Source organism: Canis lupus, chromosome 6 (assembly GCF_003254725.2).
Source record: "Canis lupus dingo isolate Sandy chromosome 6, ASM325472v2, whole genome shotgun sequence".
Lineage (NCBI taxonomy): Eukaryota > Metazoa > Chordata > Mammalia > Carnivora > Canidae > Canis > Canis lupus.
Genome location: NC_064248.1, coordinates 23,847,037 through 23,859,793, shown reverse-complemented (window position 1 = coordinate 23,859,793; position 12,757 = coordinate 23,847,037). Strand labels below are relative to the sequence as shown.

Genomic DNA, 12,757 nt, shown 5'->3' with positions numbered 1-12,757 from the left:
CATACATAATCACACAACCAGAAAGAAAATCCTGCCAGTTCATATTATCAAGACTTGGTTTGTAGTAACAATAGCATTGTAGAGGCTCAAGTTTTTAAAACTGTGTATATGAACTAACATTTTTTTTTTTTTTGTGACTAAAGCCTACTGAAAGAATTTTTTTTTTAATTTTTTATTTTTTTTTTATTGGTGTTCAATTTACTAACATACAGAATAACACCCAGTGCCCGTCACCCATTCACTCCCACCCCCCGCCCTCCTCCCCTTCTACCACCCCTAGTTCGTTTCCCAGAGTTAGCAGTCTTTACGTTCTGTCTCCCTTTCTGATATTTCCCACACATTTCTTCTACCTTCCCTTATTTTCCCTTTCACTATTATTTATATTCCCCAAATGAATGAGAACATATAATGTTAACCATGTCACATATATACGAAAGACGTGGGCTTTTGGATGATGTCCCTCTTTTATTTGCCAAATTTATTCACCCTCTACTGTGTATAATTAAGTTGATGTAGGAATATTTTAGAACTTTAAAATGGAATGTATAAGATTATTCATCTATCTGTCCTTTCCTAGGTAGTGAATTAAAACATGAGAACCAAGGGATCCTTAACTACTACATTCCCAGCAAGGACAATGGCTGGGGAAAGGTGATTGTAGCAACCATGCTTTTCTAATATTACATGCTAAGAAAGCACTAATGGTAGGAAGTGTTTGGGATTGTAGTGTGGAATGGGAGCCTAATGTTATAGAAGGAGCAGAGACTTTGGGTTACTTTTCAATTGTTCCTAGAGTTTAATTGCTTCAAATTTCCACCTCTAGATTTTTTTTTTTTTTGTCCCCCTGAAGAAAATGGAGCCAGAGAACTGCTTCCTTGCAGATTCTTAATGATCATTTCTTTTTCTCATTTCCCCCTTCTGTGCTTTTTGTCATTAAACAATAACTTGGTAGGACTTGGAGGAAGTGGTGGAGAGGCTCATCTGGGTTGGGCACTGGAGGGGATGGCTGCAGTGGTAACTGTACTTTTTATTGCTATCATTGTTAAAGGTGTTTGGTATTTTGGAGGAGGCTAACAAGAAATTCCATTTAGAAGACTATTCCATCAGTCAGATAACACTGGAAGAAGTCTTCATGACCTTTGCTAAACAAGAAAACATAGAAGCTTAATGAGAAAAAGGTGCAATGAGTTTCACTTCTAACTAGTGACACTATGCTGTCTTCTTCAGTACTTTCTACTACACCTGGATACATGGAGGGGCATTTCTGTGTGTATATCTGTATATATACATATATTTATGTAATAAAGACTCCCCCAAAGGGGACCATATGTCAATTCTTTTTATTTATTTAAATATTTATTTATTTATGATAGTCACAGAGAGAGAGAGAGAGAGAGGCAGAGACACAGGAAGAGGGAGAAGCAGGCTCTGTGCACCGGGAGCCCGACGTGGGATTCGATCCCGGGTCTCCGGGATCGCGCCCTGGGCCAAAGGCAGGCACTAAACCGCTGGGCCACCCAGGGATCCCCATACGTCAATTCTTTGTAGACTTACATGGATTGCTTGTGCAAATCTAAAGGCATTTGGTAAAATTTCCATTTTCTATGCATTTATCAAGGTGGGGACAAGGATCTATTCCTGAGTATTTTGAATGTTTGGACAGAAACATCCAGAAATGATGGAGCTGTCAGATGGACACCCTGAAGAGTAAAAGCTTTATGTTTTAGCAGCTGAATTATACATAAGAGGATCATAAAGCCTGGGGGTAAATCCTCTTTCCCATAGATATATATGCACACCCACACACCCATATACACACACCAATTTTGTAACAAAAAAGTCTAATTGAAATCAGTATCAAAATTTATGTGGATAAGTTGGATTATTTCCAAAATTCAAACCAAGATTCTACATTTGTAAGAGAATCTTTGCACCAAGAACATTTAGAGTCCAAGAAGCAAAAACATTATTTAAAAACAGCGTATTTACTTTTCACTCTTGCCCAACTCTCTGATTAAGAAGGAATGAAAGAAAAATAAGATATAAAGGGAGACAAAGTTCTTCTGATTGTTTAGGCACATGAAGTCTCATAATAAACATGAGAAATCTAATCACTTCTCTAGATTCATGGGAGGATGATCCTCCTGAAATTACAAAATGGAAAGTTACTGAAGCTGTTGTATTTTGGGATGGTTTAGGGGTGGTGGTTTTTATATCCTCAATTGGATATTGTGGGTAATAAAGTGATATTTTCTGTCTTACTGTTTTTAGGTGTAATACAACTTTCCATGGGTTCCAACCAAAACTACCCATAGATCTCTGGCATGTGATTTCAGTAATTGTAAAATTTGTTTCCCAGGCTGTCCATCTCTAAAAAGAGAGAGGAAATCATTTTATTATTTTTATTTAATATTATTATTTTTATTTAGTTTCATCTCATCGCCAGTTGGCTTTATTAATGATCCTTTAAAATAATTCCTTCAGTCAGGTGGTCTTTTTCACTGGCCCTCCCTATTTTGCAACCCACCTCTTACCTTCAAGCAAGAAACAAACAAAAAAAGCGTCACTTCCCCTGCTAAGCTCTTTACATGCATTGCATCATTTAATCCTACTACAAACCTCAGGGTGAGGTAATCATTCTATTTTCCTCATTGGACACGGAGGCTCAGAGGGGTTAAGGGATTTACACAGGAGCACCCAGCAAGCAAGCAGGAACAGGGGCACCTGGGTGGCTCAGTGGTTGGGCATCTGCCTTTGGCTTAGGTGGTGATCCCAGGGTCCTGGGATCAAGTCCCACATCGGGTTTCCGGGAAGAAAGCCTGCTTTTCCCTCTGCCTATGTCTCTGCCTCTCCGTGTCTCTCATAAATAAACACAATCTAAAAATAAAATAAATAAACTATACTCGTTGCTAGAGGAATGCTAAGTTTGCACAGGTGGGGGGTAAAAACCAAGCAGGAACATCCCTCAGTGTACCCATTAAGAGCCTGACAACTACACAGCAAATGGAGTAGGGAGTTCTCTCTCTGTACGTCCTTACAGCTACGCTTAGCACCCTCTCCTGACAAAGCCTTAACCTGACAGTTTAAGGGGCCCCCTGACTGGCTCAGTGGTTGAGCATATGACATGGCTCAAGGCCTTATCCAGGTCCAGGAATCGAGTCCCCCATTGGGTTTCCTGCAAGGAGCCTGCTTCTTCCCCTTTATCTCTCATGAATAAATAAGTAAAACCTTAAAAAGCAAAAAAACAAAAAACACGAGAAACTGACAGTTCAGGAGCCCAGATCCATTCGGCGCTGAGAGGCCAGAACCTGATACCTGGTCCAGTAGGGAAGAGAAGCGCCCTCTGATAGAATTCAGAACCTGGGCTGCCAACCATTACGCTACAGTGGAGGTGGGTATTGGGGTGGGGTCCTGCAAAGAGGCAACCATGGACCAATCTGTGGGTGCCCTGTACCCTCTCTCAGAGCGTGAGGCCTCCTTAAACTCTTCTCTCGCGCCCTGCCTGAGGCACCCAGACCCCGAGGGCCCTACCTCGTGGCCCAGGGAGCGGGCGGCGGGTCAGGGGAGCGCGCGGAGGACGCACAGGGGTCTCCACGCGCTGAGCAGCCACGGGCGGAGGCCGCCCAGGCCCAGGCAGGAGGCGGCGCAGGCTGCGGAGCGACACACGGGTCGCCCCGCGGCCGCGTCCGCGTCCGGGGCTTTGAGTGGCCCCAAAGCAGAGTGGCCCCAAAGCTCCTGTGCCTGCACCTCTGCCAGTTACCTGTTGACCCCCACAGACCGTAGAGGGCAGTGGCCACTGAATCTCCTCCCACTTCCCGCCGCCAGCTACCGGCCTGCGAGGGTGATCAGGCACCCGAGGCACGAGGGAGCCCGGACAGGCGGAGGATGATGGGGTCGCTTGGCGCGGGGCAGGGGCCAGGAGCCCGGAAGCGGGCGAACGGCCACGAGGTAGGGCCCTCGGGGTTTGGGTGCCTCAGGCAGGGCGCGAGAGAGGAGTTTAACGAGGCCTCACGCTCTGAGAGAGTGTCCGGGGCACAGAGGGTGCGGAGACGCGTGCCGCGAGGGCCGCAGGGGGGAAGGGGCGGCCTGGGGCCGGGCGTGTGCGCGCATGCGCGAGGCAGGGGCCGAGGCGGGAGACCAGAGCCTCGCGAGAACTCTCAGCTGGGCGGTTGGCGAAGGCGTTGGGAGGAGGCGCTGCGGCGGGGAGGGCGCGTGTCCCTCAGAGGTGGGGGTGGAGGCGGAGCTGTGGCCCTGGTGGTTTGGAGCCGTGAGAGCGGTGAGTGTGGGGCCTGCCCGCCTGGCGTCTTCTCCCCAGATTCCCCGGGGAGGCAGGGGTGCTCCCCAGACTCCCCCGGAGGCCGACCCGCCAGCCTCATTCTTGAGTGCAGAGCCCGAAACCCCCCAAGCCCCAAATACGCGGGAACCCTCCACAGCGCTCCCTGCTGCGCTCCAAAATGACACCCCAGCCCCCCTGTACGTAACACACATATTCTAGTATGACTTGCACCCCACTATCGAATGTCAGGGGCCACCACACCCCGGTGTTGGCCCTCCATCCTCACAGGACCTCACTCCCGTCCTCTGCCTGTCCGGGTCCCCCTGCTCTGGGGCATGCATCCAGGGCTTCCCAGGGAGGAGAAAGTGCCCTCCGCGTCAAAGACACCAAAGCAAGCACAGGAAGTAAGAGATACTTCTCTGGACCCCCAAACAGAGAAGCTAAGAGCCTGAAGCCCAGGGGAGCGAAGGGAGAGGGGGAAGCTGGCTCCCCGCTGAACAGGGAGCTGGAGGTGGGGCTCCATCCTGGGACTCCAGGATCATGACCTGAGCAGAAGGCAGACCCTTAACAGACTGAGCCCCCACGTGTCCCTAACCAGAGCAAAATCAACAAAATTTTATTTTGACTGTTGCAAGTACTTGAAAGGCAGGGCTCTGGAGGCACCTGTGGGTCTCGGCCTGCTGAGTCCAGAACCTATGTGCTGTGTGACTGCCCCAGTCAGCACATGACTGGGGTACTTAAAAACAAGATGTGTTTCTCACAGTAGGACACTCTGAGTAACTTCCTGAGGCTGGGAAGTCTCAAAGCTTCATACAGGTCCCGTGTGTGGTGAGAGCCTGATTTCTGATTCACAGACAGGCCTCTTCTCACTGTGTCCTTCACAGGGTGGAGGGAGCAAGGGAGCTCCCTGGGGCCTGTGTCTTAAGGGCATTAATGGCATTCATCAGGGCTCCATCCTCATGACCTAATGGGGCTAGGATTTCAACATACAAACCTGGGGAGGCAAGGAGGACACGGACGTTCAGGTTACAGCAATGTCTCAAGGTAAATGTTTGATTTCACCGAACTTGTTTCATCATCTAAAAGAAACTGGACACTACTTGTACCCATTTCTGAGGTGATTAGAATATTTCAACTGACGGAACACAGTAACGGTCCGATAAATACAGGAAAGGAACATGGAAGTTAAGTGCTGACGGAAGCTCACATGTCTTAGTTTTCGTCTGCCAAAGCAAGAATTGCACTGAACTAAGTTAAACAGGCAAGGAAGACTCCATGCAAGGAGGTCAGTCTGAGCTCAGTTCTGCTGAAACAAAGGGTGGGAGGGTGTGTGAGGGCTGAGTGAGACAATGGGAGTGCCCTGGAGGACTGTAGAGGGGAGGTGGACCTGTAGAACACATTGAGTAACTTGCTGAAGTTTGTTCCTGTGGTTCTGCAATCAGGCCATGTGTGCTTGCTGGTTGTTGCCTGTTAGAAGCTAGCTCCTGCCCTCCCACAGAGACTGGGAATAGGGGTGCTATCTTCCTTGAGGATTACATTATTTCAAAGGATGGCTCCCAGGTCCTTGCTAAAGACAGTTTGGAATTACAAAAGAGGAAAGAGGCTTGGAAAAAGAGCTACTTATGTTTTAAACAGAGAAAGGACCAACAAGCACATGAGAAAATGTTCCATATCACTTGCCATCAGGGAAATACAAATCAAAACCACAATGAGATACCACCTCACACCAGTGAGAATGGGGAAAATTAACAAGGCAGGAAACCACAAATGTTGGAGAGGATGTGGAGAAAGGGGAACCCTCCTGCACTGTCGGTGGGAATGTGAACTGGTGCAGCCACTCTGGAAAACTGTGTGGAGGTTCCTCAAAGAGTTAAAAATAGATCTGCCCTACGACCCAGCAATTGCACTGCTGGGGTTATACTCCAAAGATACAGATGCAATGAAATGCCGGGAGTGCACCCCAATGTTTATAGCAGCCATGTCCACAATAGGCAGACTGTGGAAGGAGCCTCGGTGTCCATTAAAAGATGAATGGATAAAGAAGATGTGGTTTATGTATACAATGGTTATTACTCAGCCATTAGAAACGACAAATACCCACCATCTGCTTTGACGTGGATGGAACTGGAGGGTATTATGCTGAGTGAAGTAAGTCAATCGGAGAAGGACAAACATTATATGTTCTCATTCATTTGGGGAATATAAATAATAGTGAAAGGGAATATAAGGGAAGGGAGAAGAAATGGGTAGGAAATATCAGAAAGGGAAACAGAACATAAAGACTCCTAACTGGGAAACGAACTCAGGGTGGTGGAAGGGGAGGAGAGCGGGGGGTGTGGGTGAATGGGTGACGGGCACTGAGGGGGGCACTTGACGGGATGAGCACTGGGTGTTATTCTGTATGTTGGCAAATTGAACACCAATAAAAAATAAATTTATTATTTAAAAAAAAAACACAAAAGAGTCCATTTAGCCAAAGCAGTTTTAAAAAAGAAAAAGCAAGGCTAGAGATACCACAATCCTGGACTTCAAGTTATATTGCAAAGCTATCATGAAACAGTTTGGTACTGACACAAAAATAAACACGTGGATCAATAGAACAAATAGAAAACCCAAAAATAAACCCACCACTATATCATGTATTAATCTTTAACAAAGGAGAGAAGACTATCCAATGGGAAAAAGTTTCTTCAACAAATAGTATTGGAAGCACTGGTCAGCTACATGTGAAAGAATGAAACTGGAACACAGTCTTTCACCATCACCAAAATACATTTGAAATGTATTAAAGACCTAAATGTGAGACTTGAAACCATAAAAATCCTCGAAGAGAGCACAGGCAGTAAAGTCTCTGACATCAGCTACCACAACATGTTTCTAGATATGTCTCCTGAGGCAAAATAAAAGCAAAAATAAACTATTGGGACTACATCAAAAGATAAAGCTTCTGCACAGTGAAGGAAACAATCAACAAAACTAAAAGGTAATTATGGTATGGCAATGGATATTTGCAAATGACAAATCCAATAAAAGGTTAGTATCCAAAATATATAAAGAACTGATACAACTTAACACCCAAAAAACAAATCATCCAATTGAAAAATGGGCAGAACACATGAGCAAACATTTCCCCAGAGAAGACATCCAGCTTGCCAACAGACCCATGAGAAGATGCTCAACATCACTTATTATCAGGGAAATGCAAATCAAAACTACAGTGAGATAACACCTCACACTTAGAATGGCTAAAATCAGTAACACAAGAAACAATAGGTATTGGTGAGGATGTGGAGAAAGGGGAACCCTCCCACTGTTGGTGGGAGTGTAAACTGGTTCAGCCACTTTGGAAAACAATATGGAGGTGCCTCAAAAAGTTAAAAATAGAACTATCCTTTGATTCATCAATTGCACTACTAAGTATTTACTCAAATGATATAAGAGCACTAATTCAGAGGTGTACATTGCACCCCAATGTTTATAGAAGCATTATCTATAATAGCCAAAATAGAAAGAACCCAAACGTTCAACAACTGATGAATGGATAATGAAGAAGTGATATATATATCCATCCATATATATGGAGATAAATATATCCTGGAATATTACTCAGCCATAAAGAATGAAATCTAGCCATTAGCAATGATAGGGATGGAGCTAGAGAGTATTGCGCTAAGTGAAATAAATCAGTCAGAGAAAGACAAATATATTTATTTGAAAGAGAGAGCACAGGGGGAGGAGCAGAAAGAGAAGGATAAACAAACTGCACTGAACCTGATGCGGGGCTGGATCTTAGGATCCTAAGATCATGACCCAAGCTGAAACCTAGAGTCAGGTGCTCAACTGACTGAGCCACCTAGTGGCTCTCCTGTGTGAAATTTAAGAAACAACACAAATAAGCAAAGGGGAAAACAGAAGCAAACCAAGAAACAGACTATAGAGAACAAACAGGGTTACTGGAGGGGAGGGGAATGGGTTAAATGGGTGATGGAGATTAAGGAGAGCACTTGTGATGAGTACTGGTTGTTTGTATACAATTGTTGAATCACTATATTATACACCTGAAATTAATATCACACTGGATATGTTAGTATGTTAACTAACTGGAATTTAAATAAACACTTAAAAAATAAAAATGTAATTATCAGAATAATCCAGTAATTATACTACTGGTATTTACTCAAAATGAAAAATTTAATTTAAAAAGATATATTCACATTGTGTTGATTGCAGCTTATTTACCATAGCCAGCTTATGGGAACAGTCCAAGTGTCCATTGATAAATAAATGGATAAAGAAGATGTAAGATATATATAGAGAGATATATACATAGATATAGAGATATATATCTTCTAGATGTGATATATCACATCTTTATATATATGATGGTATATTACTTAGATATAAAAAAGAATGAAATCTGGGATCCCTGGGTGGCGCAGCGGTTTAGCGCCTGCATTTGGCCCAGGGTGTGATCCTGGAGACCCGGGATCGAATCCCATGTCAGGCTCCCAGTGCATGGAGCTTGCTTCTCCCTCTGCCTATGTCTCTGCCTCTCTCTCTCTCTGTGTGTGTGACTATCATAAATAAATAAAAATTTAAAAAAAAAGAATGAAATCTGGCCATTTGCAATGACATGGAAAAAGCTAGAGAATATAATGCTAGGTGAAATAAGAGAAAGACAAATACCATATGATCTCACTCATATGTGGAATTTAAAAAGCAAAACAAATGAGCAACAACAAAAAAGACCAAACTAAAAGAGACTTAACTATAGGCAACAAACTGGTGGTTGCCAGAGGGGAGGTGACTGGGGAGAAGGGTGAAATAGACAACAGAGATTAAGAGTACACTTACCATAATGAGCACTGCATAATGTATAGAATCCTGAATCACTATATTGTATACCTGAAACTAATATAACACTGTATGTTAATTGTACTGTAATTTAAAAATAAATAATATGGGCAGCCCGGGTGGGTCAGCGGTTTAGCACCACCTTCAACCCAGGGCCTGATCCTGGAGACTGGGGATCAAGTCCCACGTCAGGCTCCCTGCATGGAGCCTACTTCTCCCTCTGCCTGTGTCTCTGCCTCTCTCTCTCTCTCTCTCTCTCTCTCTCTCTCTCTCTCTGTGTGTGTCTCTCATGAATAAATAAATAAAAGCTTTAAAAAAAAATTTTAAAAGAGGATGCTTGGGTGGCTCAGAGGTTGAGCGTCTGCCTTCGGCTCAGGCCGTGATCCTAGGGTCTGGGATCAAGTCCCGCATCAGGCTCCTTGCAGGGAGCCTGCTTCTCTCTCTCCCTATGTCTCTGCTTCTCTCTCTTGGTCTCTCATGAATAAAATCTTAAAAAAATAATAATAATTTTTAAAAAGAAACTGCTAAGGCTTTCCAAAGTGTTTGTATCATTTTGTATTCCCACTGGTAATTGATGAGACTTTTGCTTTGCATCTTCTCCAATATTATGTGTTGTCAGTTATTTTTGTGTGTATTTTGAGGTATCTCAGTTTGTTTTATTTGTACTTCACTGATGACTTATGATGTTGAGAAGTTTTTCCTGTGCTTTTTGTTAATATTTTACTTTTTTAAGAGCAGTTTTAGGTTCATGGCAAAATTGAGGAAAGGTGTATTGATTTTCCATATACCCACAACCTGCACGCGTGTGTAGCTTTCCTTATACCGCTCCCTCACCAGGGTATGATGTTTGTTAAAATTAGTAAATCTACACCTAAACATCATTATTATCCAAAGTCCATGGTTTACATTGGGACTCACTTTTGTTGTTAAACATTCTGTGGGGTTGGACAAATATATAATTACATGTATCCATCATTATAGTGTCTATACAGAGTAGTCACTGCCCTAAAAATCCTCCAGGCTCCATATATTCATTCCTTTTCCCTCTACCCCCAAGCCCTGGGAACCACTGATCTTTTTATACTATATATGTATGATGTTACTTTTTCTTGAGTGTCATATAGTTGGAATCATATAGTACGTAGCCTTTCCAGATTGGCCTCTTTCACTTAGCATTATGCATGTAAGGTTTTTCCATGTCTTTCCATAGCTTTATACCTCATTTCTTTTTAGCACTGAATAATATTCTGTTTTCTGGATATATTATAGTATAATTATCCATTTATCTACTAAAAGATATCCTGGTTGCTTATAAGTTTTGGAAATTCTAAGTAAAGCTGCTGTAAGCATCCCTGTGCAGGTTTTTGTATGGACATAAGTTTTCAACTCCTTTATATAAATACCAAGGACTGTAATTGCTGGACTGTATGGTAAGAGTATGTTTAGTTTTGTAGAAAACTGCAACTCTCTTCCATTCCAAAGTGGCTACATGTTTTGCATTCCCACCAGCGATGAATGAGAGTTTCTGTTGCTCTATATACTGGCCACATTTGGTGTCATTAGTGTTAATGGATTTTGGCCATTCTGATAGATGTGTAGTGGTACCTCGTTTCTTAAATTTACATTTACTGAATAATATATGATATGGAGCATATTTTTCATATGCTTGTGTGGCATCTTTATGCCTTCTATGGGAAGCTGTATGTTAAGGACTTTGGTCCATTTTAAAATCAGTTTTCTGTGCTTTTTGTCAATATGTACTTCTTCCCCTCTCCAGATTTAATATATATAATTGACTTAAAACATTGAATAAGTTTAAGATGTACAGTGTGATAATTTACACACAATAAATTTAGCTAACACAACTAAAACAATAAATTTAGTTAACACATACATCATCTCATTTTTTTTTTTTATTTATCCATTCATGAGAGAGAGAGAGAGAGCGAGAGGCAGAGACACAGGCAGAGGGAGAAGCAGGCTCCATGCAGGGAACCCGACGTGGGACTCAGTCCCCAGTCTCCAGGATCATGCCCTGGGCTGAAGGCGGCACTTAACCGCTGAGCCACCTGGGCTACCCTCATGATGGTATTTTTTGATGAACAGTAATTTTATATTTTGATGAAGCCCCTTTTTATAGTTTGTAATTTTTTCATTCACTTTAGGAAATTTCTGTGTGCTACAAGGCCACAAAGATAGTCTCCTATCTATTTTTTTGTATTTTATAGTTTAGCTTTTATGCTTAGGTCTAGATGCCCTTCTTCCTCCATCCTTTGAAATCCTAATCTTATGCCCTTCTGTGGAATTTCTAAAGCTTCTTTTGCTTTTTGCCTTGAAATGGTAAGGGTAGTTATTTTAAATTTTGCTCCTGATAATTGCACCCTAAGTGTAAGGACTGCCAGATAATTATATGCAGAAAATAGGAATAGCTGTCTCCCCAGGATGTTATTTTTTTCCTGAGAGGATTTATTTTCTTATATCAGTCACCTGTAGGCATTTGCAATATGGGATACCTTCATCTGGTATCAAAGATTGAAATTTGAAATTGAGCTGCAATTCCTGGGAAGGCCAATCTCCTCCATAGTCATCATTATTTATAAGGTGAGGTTTAAAAATAATGTCTCCCCTTTCTGGCCCTGAATTTTAGCTCTCTCCCTGGTAGCTGCAAGAATTTAAGTCAAGTTTTCAAGATCACACAGACAGTAGTAGAGCTGGGAATTGATAGATAGTCCACTTCAGATTCTGGATTATTAATAGCCTACAATGCGGCCCATACCATGAAGGAAGGGTTTTATTTGTTATGTTTCCTATTATACACCTACACTTAATATGTCACTTAATAAAAGTTCAGCATGTATTTGTGAAATATAAGAATGAATCTGTTCCCACTAGCAATGTTATTAATGGAGGTACTTTCAATCTTGCTAATTGTTGAGTGGCATTTTGGGTTTATAGCTGTGATGTCATTTTCCATACCATTTTGTCTTTTTGCTGATGGTAATTATTTTTTTGTATTATTTTTTAAATTAGTGTTTTTGATAATAATTGGAAAAGGTCAGATTTACCTGGAAACTTGCATCAATAACTTACTGATATTTGTTTTGTGCTTGAAGTTTTATATATACTAGAAACTCAGGAATACCAAGTAAGGATATAGGGATAAAAATCTCAAATATTTCAAATGCTTATTGTTTCTTTTTGTCATCCCTTACGCTTGATTAGAAAATGAAACAATTTAAATTTAAGTAAATTACTTGTCTAAAATTTACATTTTGTTATAAACTTAATTTATTTTTGTAAAATCTTTACTCCCTCCATAGAGCTGAAGAATGGATTTCTCATGGTTTTACAAATTTATGGCTCTTCTGTGGAAGAATTTTATTTTAAAAGTAAGTTGAGCTATCTATAAGATTTTTTGCAATAGCTAAGAGACCACAGTGGAAAATGTCTTACAGCCTGATCCCTGCATTTCAATTTATATTGTTATATTCTTCTCAATTCTATGGCTGGGGTTATCTCTTCCAAATATGAAGAGTCCTTACAGAGTGAAATAATAGCAGAATGACATGTAGAAAGGAATGAAAAGATGGTCCAGGAAATTACTGCTATTATAGAGTGAAGCTGTTC

At 42.0% G+C, this 12,757-nt stretch overlaps 2 protein-coding genes across 15 annotated transcripts in view; both read left to right on the top strand.

Annotated features, from left to right (window-relative positions):
* Positions 1-1,334, top strand: part of LOC112640270 (phospholipid-transporting ATPase ABCA3-like) — a 191,283-nt gene extending 189,949 nt beyond the window's left edge. For 2 of the 3 annotated variants that reach the window (XM_025416268.3, XM_025416272.3), the window contains 2 exons: positions 578-651; positions 1,049-1,334. In XM_025416268.3, the coding sequence (XP_025272053.3) occupies positions 578-651; positions 1,049-1,168 (194 nt within the window). In that variant the 3' untranslated portion in view covers positions 1,169-1,334. The remainder of the gene's footprint in view (positions 1-577; positions 652-1,048) is intronic. The other variant, XR_003123948.3, reaches the window with a different exon arrangement.
* A 2,810-nt stretch (positions 1,335-4,144) lies between these two features.
* Positions 4,145-12,757, top strand: part of LOC112640269 (phospholipid-transporting ATPase ABCA3-like) — a 136,267-nt gene continuing 127,654 nt past the window's right edge. For 9 of the 12 annotated variants that reach the window (XM_049111310.1, XM_025416267.3, XM_025416266.3 and 6 more), the window contains exons 1-2: positions 4,146-4,276; positions 12,451-12,519. In XM_049111310.1, the coding sequence (XP_048967267.1) occupies positions 12,460-12,519 (60 nt within the window). In that variant the 5' untranslated portion in view covers positions 4,146-4,276; positions 12,451-12,459. Of the gene's footprint in view, positions 4,277-11,613; positions 11,732-12,450; positions 12,520-12,757 lie in introns of all 12 variants that reach the window. The other 3 variants (XM_035718063.2, XM_025416256.3, XM_025416264.3) reach the window with 2 other exon arrangements.